The sequence below is a fragment of the Eriocheir sinensis genome, chromosome 36 (assembly GCF_024679095.1).
Source record: "Eriocheir sinensis breed Jianghai 21 chromosome 36, ASM2467909v1, whole genome shotgun sequence".
Classification (NCBI taxonomy): Eukaryota; Metazoa; Arthropoda; class Malacostraca; order Decapoda; family Varunidae; genus Eriocheir; species Eriocheir sinensis.
This window is the reverse complement of record NC_066544.1, coordinates 15,023,117-15,033,265: the sequence shown is the minus strand read 5'-3', so window position 1 is coordinate 15,033,265 and position 10,149 is coordinate 15,023,117. Positions and strand designations below refer to the sequence as shown.

The following is a 10,149-nucleotide window of genomic DNA, read 5'->3' as shown; positions in this document are numbered from 1 at the left end:
GTGGGTTGCCATCTCCAGGAAACCGACGACGATTACTTATTCATGTTTTGGCTCTCCATTTAAGGAAATACGCCAAAACACTTAACCACGGTGCTTCAATGGTCATGACTTTAATTAAACTGGGCCGCAGGACTCAACTTAGTGGGTAGCCATCTCCTGGAAACAGATAAACGACTACTGGACAACGGGCCACACACTGAACGCAGCGCTGCCGATCATCTTGCAACGTGGTCATGACAGCAGCGCATCAACACTTGACTGCTGCTCTAGACTGATAGCCTCGTCGCCATCACCACTAACGTCACAGCCACTATCATTTACTGAAGGCTAGGACTTCTGAAACACTCAAGAATACACTTCATCATAATCTTTAGGAGGAAAAAGAAGAGAAGCAGTACCTTGAGATGATAAGCGCAAGAAATATTTATCATAACGTCGAGGGAAATGACTAATATTTAAATGATTTACTTGAATAGGGATGCAACCTCCCCCAACGAAAAAAAAATAAGTAGCCAATAAAAGTATATTTAGAGAATTTCCTAAGTTGGAGATACAAATCATGAAAATATAACAGGTAGGCTAATAATATAAGTAGAAATATAAGTAGTAATAAAAAAGTAAATAGAAAACGAAAGAATATTTTAAGCATTACGTATTATTTTCCTTAACTAAGACGCAAAACACGAAAACTAATTAGCAATCGAACCCGGGATCTCCCATTTCTGAACCGAGCATGCTAACCACTCCACCACGAAGCCCTATGATGTGTGTGTGTGTGTGTGTGTGTGTGCCATCAGTGTGCCTAACCTCCTCCCCGCTCGTGTCTCTTCATAACCGAACACTTTTTTTTCTTCAATTGTCTCCTCCATCACAGGCGCCAGAGAGAGCGAGAGAGAGAGAGAGAGACGGCGCCATATTCGTTTTCGTAATTATAAAAAAAAACCCAGACCAAAGTAAAAACAGTGAACAGAATAAACAAACGAGGTCACACAAGACTAACCCAGCACACAAACACCAAAAACAGACCCACACACATAAACAAACAAGACTTGCCAGCATTCAAAACCATCTCATACGAACACAAATTAACCTCTACTCACTTTTCTCCCTCCATGCTGGTCTCTGGATGATGGTGGATGCTGAGGGGAGTGTGTCATCCGTCCGGTGGTTGTATAAGCCAGGAAAACAATATTTACGAAGGGAAATGAACGTGACCTCGCCATCTCACCCTCTGAATAAACACTGACCCTCGTAGGAATGGAAGTTTCGGTCAGAGTACTACTCGGTTTACTCGGTTCTTGGAATACAATAACTTGATCGTTTTAATCCCCCCCCAAAAAATGGGGGATTTAATTAATTGATCGATCGATAATGGACTAATAAAGCAAGAATAATGAACTTGGCGAGTCACATTATAAGTCATCAGTCATTTTTCTGAAGTTTAGTATTATATATGCCTCCGTGGTCTAGTGGTTAGCGTGCCTGGCTTCTACTCCGCGGGCCCGGGTTCGAATCCCGGCCCGGGCAGTCGGCGGGCAGCTCACCCAGCTGTTCATCCTTCCTCTCGGGCTGTAAATGGGTACCTGGAGAAGGTAAACTGTGGTAACCCGGATGTCACACTGGGCCTGTGTCCCGGGGTGATGGGCTCCCTCCCACCACATGCTCAAGGGCCAATGTTACGGAGATGAGCATCGAGGCCACGCGCTGCTACAGCATATCCCCCCAACTTTACCTACCTTTTGTATTATGTATGTTTTAACATTAATCATTATTTTTTTCATTATTTTTTTTCTGGTTTTGCATTTAATTTTTCTGGTTTTGTATTGTTATGTATGTTTTATCGTTTATCTATCACTTTTTTCATCATTTATCTAAGGCCTTGTATTGGTATGTAAATAAGAGTGAAAATACTTAAATATCTATAAAAAACTTATTTTCCTTTTTGTTATTTTCTTCATCTATTATCTAGTTTTTACATTGCCATGTACTAAGTCAAAAAGTTAAAATACATGAAAAATATAAAAACTACTCACTTTTCTCTCCATTTTTTTATATAATAAACTATATCAAATGGACTATCATATCATTCACTAATTATCAAGCACTCATTGCAACAGAAACCTAATTCATTCTCAAACACTGATGATTGGCTCTATCTAAATGTTTTAAGTCATTGCGAAACAAACAGAATATTAAATAATTTCCTTCATAAGCTCACAATACAGAATACTATAATTAATTTCCAAGGGATGCTGGTCATCTATTTGCTCTCTCTCTCTGTAATGGAGTTTGTGATAATGTCTCCTCTATGTCACTTTCAAAGCCTGGTGGTCATATTTTAATTCTCTGTACATTACCTATTTTCCCTCTCATCCCTTTTACCCTCTCCTTTTCCTCCCTTCCTGCACTCTCCCTCTGTACATAATTAATTTCCCTTCTCACTTCCTTTACCCTCTCTTCCCACTCTCTCCAAGGGTGTTTGTGATAAGGTCTCCTCTGTCATTTCCAAAGCCTGGTGGTCATATATTAATTCTCTCTCTCTGCATTACCGATCGCCCTTGTACCTTCCATTACCCTCCCCTTTTTCCTCCATTTTTCACCTTTGTATTATTTCTCTCTATCTAAGGGTGTTTGTTATGTCTCCATGTCTCCCCTGTCCAACCCTGTCCTCAGCTGAATACAATGGTTTATACAAGGCAGCAACCAGCCCTAATCACCCCCACTACATTAAGGCCCATGGCCGAGACATGCACAGCTTATACTTCACCCCGTGTTATGAAGGACTTTTGCCCCCTGGAATAAAAAGGGGTGGTAGAATCCCTCCATTTGTCACACTGATGATGCAGATATTACATAAGAACGTAAGGGTGACATTGCTTATTTGGAAAGGACTTAATATGACAAGAGGATCATAAAACCTCTAACTGAAATGACTCGTACAATTTTTTAAGTCCTCCGTTGACCAGCACATTGCAATTTTTCTTTAAATTTGGTCTTTAGCCAGCCTCCTTTTCCCATCTACAGAAAAATCCAAAAACAACAAGGATAGAGTACAAAAACCTTTAACCCGGTAGCTGCAGGGATCACGTTTCTTAAAGGCCCCTCTAAGCGAGAAAAAATGAGAAAAAATCATCACATGCAAACCATTTCGTAATATATATCAATGCATTTGTGATCAGTTTATGCATCATCTATTTTTAGGGGGTTATATCATGGCAAAAATTTGGCCCGTCGCTGCTACCGGGTTAAAATCTAAACGGATAAACAATTTTCAGTCATTCTCAGACCATCACGTTGCAATTTACTTTCGTTTAACTTTTAGCCTGACTACTTCTACAAAATTGAGAAAAATAATCCAGTCAGTAATAACCTAGTGGCTGGTAATTTCCTTGAACAATATTGCATCATTACCAACACATTCATGCATCTCCAAAATACTTTACGTCACCTCCAATGATGCTAAAATAAACCCATGCAGTTATCAATCCCTTTGAAAATCATGTTAATCCCTTTACAATACGAGCAGACTAAGAGATATGGGAAAAAAAAAAGTAATAATACTCCCACTTCATACTACTTACATACCTAAAATACAAGACAGAAGGAGCTACTCACAAACATCATCCCCTCCCCTGCCCCTCACCCCAAGCCAGGCTACAGAGAACAAGGTGACAGTACTATTCCTTTATTACGAACATTTACTCTTTCTTCACAGCCTTGTGGGTCCTGCGGCGAGCCTTCTTGAAGGGCTGGGCACGCTGGGACCTCAGGATGGCAGAGGCACGGCGCAGGGCGGCCTGAAGAGGGGAATGAAGGTGTTTAGATTGTGCATGGATGGATATCATATTGTGCACCTCCATATCTACATTTACGAAGGTTAAAAAGATATAGCTATGTGGTGAATGAGAAACAAGATGATTTTTAACCCCTTGATTAAGAAAAATATCCAGACCTTAATAAAAACCTCTTATAGGATCCAGAATAAAATTAAACTAGTAATGTGTTTTAAATGCAGTGCTAAGGTTAAGAGCAGATGAATGACCTGAAACTAGATTTGACTGGTGTTGAGGTAAATGCCCTGTGCTCTAGTGTTGAAAGAATTGTTGAATCACTTTTTATACAGTGCCACGAAATATATCACACTAAGCAATCAAAATATCTATTGGACTCATAAGATATTTGACCAAGGGATAATTTTTCATACCATCATAAAAACAAATTAAATACGTGGCTAGCTATTATAAGCCTTCCGGATAACCCCATCATCCCATCCCCCCCAACCAAAGTAATGCCACCCCCATCAGCAGTGACTCACCATCTTCAGATCCTTCCTGTAGCTGTTGTGGCGGATAAACCTGCGGATGGAGTTGAGGGCGCGGCGAGGACCGGCCTTGATGGTGGTCTTCACAACATTCTTGACCGGCTTGTTCTGTGGGAGGAAAACAACGGCATTAAACAAAGATGATACACAGGGAGGAGGAAGATGATTTAGAGGAAGATGCTGTAGCTGAGTTTCATGAGAAGTTATAAAAGAAAAAAATACAAAAGAATGAGTAAGAACCTAATTTTCTTGTCCGCAATTACACAAATATGATAAAGGGGAAGAAGGAATATTCAAGTATTAAAAACTGATTCTGATACCATACCTAGTTAAAAATAAACTAATACAAAAGAATGGAGTGAGAACCTAATATTCTTATCTGCCATTAAACAAAGATGATAAAGAGGGAGAAGGAAAGTGCTGTTGTAGAGGTTCATATTATGGTCATGAGAAAATAATGAAAAAATGGAGTCATAGAAACCACAACTGTAGTTCATGTTATTTCCTTGGCTGCAGTGTTCTGAGGGAAAGCTCTTAACCCCTTGACTGCGGATTTCCTACAAGAAGACATCACCAAGCTACAGGAATGGGTCAAAAAGTGGCTGCTATAGTTCAATAAAGAAAAATTTTGAGTCATGCACCTTGGGAGGGGATATCCAACATACTAATACCACATGGGAAACGCTCCACTATCCACCACAGAGGCAGAGAAAGACCTGGGAGTATATGTTACCAGGCCACCAGTGAAAGCTAAATCCGTGCCAATTGCAGCGGACTGGTTAAAGAGTTAATCTCATACAACTTTAATATAACAAACGTTAAAATGAAAATATAAATTGGAACCTAACATCTTGCCCTGGAGGTAATTAGCAAAGTGAAGGAGGGCCGCAGGTGTAACTGAGCCACACACAGGAGCCACACTCACCTGGTACTTGGCGGTCTTGTGGGAGAGGATGATTCCCTTGCCGCCAGACGCAGGCTCAATGCCGATCACCTTCCTCCTGCAGAGTCCATTGTAGCGTGGGCTGTTCACGTTCTTCAGGTTGTTGGGTTCCTGGCAGGTCAGAGCAAGGGTAAGATAGTCTTTGCTATGTTTCAAAGGTCTGTGCAAGGGTGACACTAAGCTTTCCTACCTTTAGTTTGTCCCAGCAAGTCTTATTAAAAATTGATTCATGATTTTTTTAACCTGTCACAAAGTCAATAAAAAGTGAAGATTCAGAACACAAAAAAGATTAATAATAATAATAATAATAATAATAATAATAATAATAATAATAATAATAATAATAATAATAATAATAATGAACTAGAAAATCAGTACAAATCCCTGGGAGAGAACCAGAGAGGAGTGGGAAAGAAAGGAAGGAGGGGGAAGGCAAGGGATTGAAAATTATGTACTGGGAGTGACAAGATAAAAACTTTAGACAATATAAAAGTGAGCCACACGAGGTTGAAAACAAAGATAGAAAAATAATTAACAAATACAAAGGAAGGAAGATCAAAGTATGAAGACCTGAGAAGCAATACAAAGCATCAGAGGTCTAAGAAGAAAAGGAAGAAAAAAAAAGAAGAGTTCTCTATTCTCTAACTCGCACTTACAGTCGAGAAAGGCTTCTTGACGTTCCTCTTCTTCAGCAGGTGTGCATGACTGTTCCGAATGACTTGCCAGGTCAGTTCCGCCGACATTTTGCCTTATTCTGTAAAAGAAAACCAATATGATAACACTGAATACCACTAACAGACAATCATTCCACAACAGTAAAAACAATTCTTAAGGACATAAGGAGACCGAAAGAGGCCGACTGGCCTACACAGGGCAGCTCCAGATCCCCCCCCACTACCACCTATCATCCTCGTCCATGTAGCTATCCAGTCTACTCTTAAAGCAAGCTATCGTCCCAGCACTCACATGTGATTGCTGAGTCTATTCCATTCCCCCACCACCCTATTACTAAATTAATGCTTGCCTATTTCCCTCTTAAATCTATACTTTTCTAATTTAAATACATTACTGCGTGTTCTATCCTGCTGGCTAATTCTCAGTACTTTACTTATATTGCCTTTGTTGAAACCCTTAACCCACTTGAATACTTCTATTAGATCTCCCCACACTCTTCGTATTTCTAGAGAATGAATATAAGTTGAGATGTTTCAGCCTATCTTGATATGGGAGGTTCCTCAGCCCTGAATCATCTTGGTCATCCTCCTCTGAACTGATTCTAGCAAGTTGATGTCCAGTCTATAGGGTGGGCACCAAAACTGGACAGTATAATCTAAATGCAGGCTAACTAACACTATATAGAGTCAGAGGATGACCTCTACACTTTTGTTGGTTACCGTCCTGTTAATAAAGCCTAATACCCTGTTAGCCCTATTCCTCGCACTAATACATTGCTTCCTTAGTTTTAGGTTAGAGTTCACTAACACTCCCAAATCCCTTTCACACTCTGCCCTACCTATCGTCGTAGAGTCTAAATTGTACCCATGTAATGGGTTCTTCAATCTTCAGGCAAATGAATGACACTCCACTTGCTGCTTTACTATCACTCAATTTTCCTCGCTTCTTCAAGTAGCATTTTCCATGAAGACATAAGGCAAATTAACAAGAACTTCCCCGAAATCAGCTTAATCCTAAAATTACTTTTTTTTTTTTACAAGAGCTGACTCAAGGGCAACAAAAATTATATATATATATATATATATATATATATATATATATATATATATATATATATATATATATATATATATATATATATAAAAGCCCGCTACTCACCGCTCCCAGAGTAAACATTTAATGCTCTCAAGACCATGCGGAAGGCATACAGTCACCACCAGAGTTCAGTTGCTGCCCCAACTGTCATGTTGAAATGGCACATTGCTAAGCATGAAAATAATTAAGCAAACATATGTAACCAAACCTAACCACCTCCTAAAGGAAGGGTTCACCCTCCATCAATCCCCCCTTATTTTACTCTCATGATCTAACATCATTTCAACTTCTATTGTAACCCTTTCTGCGGGAAATGACCATAAAGACGAACAGTGCATATATGTCAGGTGTCAAACTCCATAGTGTGACGGGTGTAATTCTAGATATATATATACCACTAGTTGGTGGATCCATATTCACCCAAGCCCTAAAGAGGTGGGATCATCCTTATAGTCATTTATTTCCCCACTACCAATACACGTGTAGGAGTGGCAGGCCGTGAGTGGTCTGGGCGGGTGGCTGGCTGACCCAGACCCTCCACAAGTACACCCGCACGCCAAGCTATTTTGTTAACCCTGACTCTGCCCGCCACTCAGACCTTTATTTTCATCTATCCATTGTGGCCATAAACACGCCCCACACATACACACACACACCGTCATGTGCACCTTGAGGGCCATGTGCACACCCTGGCCATGTGCACCTCGCGGGAATGTTTACATCTGACTCTGGATGCTCGGCCGCACACCATCCCATGTTTATAAGGCCCTCACCGCCATAATACAAAAGCAACACGACTCTCAGGGCAATAAGTTCACCCTCCATGACAGTTTTATCCACATGCATGATATTAATTGGGAAGGAGTGTGGGATAGAGGAGCACGGGCAGGAAATCCCTCCTCGTGCGGCTCACCTGGGGACGCGTGGCCGGGAAAGGAAGATGGAGGTGTTGTGGCGCGGGCTGCAGCACACCCGCCGCCACCCATCCACAAGACTACTTTTTTTCTTTTTACCGTAAAGGAAGCAGCTTAAAGGCAAAAATAATTAAATGGAAAAACTTTGGTAATCTTTTCTTCTGTAATGAAGGTGGATATAAGTGGTCAAGAGGGAGCCAAAAGAGTTCACGTCTGAAAGAAAATAAACCTTTGATGGTAAACTGCGGCAATCTCATCTCGCCTCACTCGGCAGTTCTAAAGGTGGGCATTCCACAATAAGCCGCTAATCGTTAATCCGTTAATAGCGGACCAACGAAAAAAATTGCGGAATAGCATTAGCGAAAAATTTGAAAAATGAGCGGATTTGCAGTTAGCGGATCCGAATGCCAAAATTATAGTCCCCTGACGCAAACCTTTAAAAACCGCCAAAAATGAAATTTCTGGGAATTTCAAGAATATTCTTGAAAGTGTGGAGAAACTTCTTGATATGGGTGGCCAATAAAGGGTTAGTGGACTGTTGCGGATTAGCGATTAGCGGTGCCCACCTCTGCCCAGCACGTACGCTAGCTTATAAGCTTTACCACCTCTCATTCGTATCACCAGCACCACTACTACTACTTCGATCTACTACAATAGAGACTTCTAGCAAGCACCTTTCTCATACCAAGTACTTTCCAGCCGGACCTATCTGCTCAATCCACGAGCTTTGTGGGCGTCCCGGGTCATGGCCTCCTCCACAATGGATGATCATTTACCCATTGACTTACTCACTCCACGAGCTTTGTGGGCATCCCCTTGGCCTCCTCCACACAGGATGGTCCTGTACTCACTGACCTGCTCAATTCACGAGCTTTGTGGGTGTCCCCTTAATTGGTCTCCTCCACACTGAAGGGTCTTTTAAAGGTGCAGTTTGGTGAACAGGGTAAAGGGTCTCGTGAACATGCCATGTGCCCATATAGCTGAAGTTAGTGTTCATGGCCTATACAGTTAATAGGCCTCAGTTTAGTCCCACAAAGTCATTACCGATTAGACACAGCCCTTCCAGCGATACCCGATAATTCTGTGATCACTATATTATCTAAAACATCAATTTATCTCTTCAAATCACTATTTAATGTCCATGCCTCACAGCCACAGTAAGACAGGGAGCACAAGTGACTTTGAAAAGCCAGAATTTGCTCTCTATTATGCTCCCACACGACCACCGCGTGTAACGAAACACACGAGAAATTAATCCAGACAAGGAAAGGTTTTGCCGGCGCCGGCCAAACCGGGAGTTCTTCCGGATAGGTCTCCATGCAGGGTAGAATCTATCGACTTGCTCAATCCACGAACTTGTGGACGTCCCCTTAGCAGTGTCGAGTTCTGGGTAGGGTGCTACATGCCCGTAAAGCCGGAGCTGGTGTTCACGGAGTATGCAAGTAATAAGCTTCGAATCAGTTTCACGGAGTTATCACCGCTTCGACACATTGTCATTCAAGCGATATCCCATGCTTCTGAATAGGCACTTGTTATCAAAAGCATATCAGTCCGCCTCTTCAAGTCACTATTCAATGCCCATGTCTCACAGCCATACAGTAGGACATGGATGGACACATCTAACTAAGAGATTTGGATCTTTGTCCTTATGCACAGTTAACTATCGATAACGCCATACACCAGGGATGGGCAAGTACCGTTAATTTGAGTACCGGTAGAACCGGTACCGAAAACTCAGGTACCGTTAGTACCGGTACCCGAAGAAGTATTTCTTTATCTTAATGACAATATTTATTAGCAACCTAAAAAAAAAGTCGGACATGAAGAATCATCAATAAATCCAATAAATAAATCCGAGCAATCTGGTACCGATACCGTACCGTTTAGCTGGTACCGTTAGTGCCGGTACTGGTACCGGTACCTGCCCACCCCTACCATACACCCGTGCTGAGCGAGGCAATGCGTGGCAAAGAATCCGTCGTAAGATTTGACGAGACCTGCCGTAGTTCTGCACTGTTCTACCAAGGTGTGTGAACCTTTCCAAGACCACAATGTCCTCACCATAAGAATGAACACACTTTAGTTTCATCTAGTAAGCCTCCTCACCTGTATCTTGATCTTGGCCCAGGAGCCCCTTCTCAAGAGTTTCGCCTCCTCGTGCAGTGCCTTGAGAGCCATCACGTACCTAGACCTCCAGTGAC

General features: G+C 41.7%; 1 protein-coding gene across 1 annotated transcript; it reads right to left on the bottom strand.

Moving 5' to 3' along the window:
• Positions 1 to 3,669: 3,669 nt before the first annotated feature.
• LOC127007892 (60S ribosomal protein L28-like) lies at positions 3,670 to 8,006 on the bottom strand. The gene is made up of 5 exons (XM_050879346.1): positions 7,948 to 8,006; positions 5,921 to 6,018; positions 5,247 to 5,375; positions 4,316 to 4,429; positions 3,670 to 3,797 (listed from the first exon to the last, which is right to left on the bottom strand). The coding sequence occupies exons 2-5, from the start codon at positions 6,005 to 6,007 to the stop codon at positions 3,699 to 3,701; spliced, it is 429 nt and encodes a 142-aa protein (XP_050735303.1). The 5' UTR covers positions 6,008 to 6,018; positions 7,948 to 8,006; the 3' UTR covers positions 3,670 to 3,698.
• Positions 8,007 to 10,149: the final 2,143 nt, after the last annotated feature.

Bases quoted from the DNA above. Each gene is read 5' to 3' on its own strand.
- LOC127007892 (XM_050879346.1), bottom strand. From the start codon at position 6,007: ATGTCGGCGGAACTGACCTGGCAAGTCATTCGGAACAGTCATGCACAC. The intron at 5,376-5,920 runs GTAAGTGCGAGT...CTGACCTGCCAG, and splicing joins TCAAGAAGCCTTTCTCGACT to GAACCCAACAACCTGAAGAA. The intron at 4,430-5,246 runs GTGAGTGTGGCT...TTCCTCCCACAG, and splicing joins ACAAGACCGCCAAGTACCAG to AACAAGCCGGTCAAGAATGT.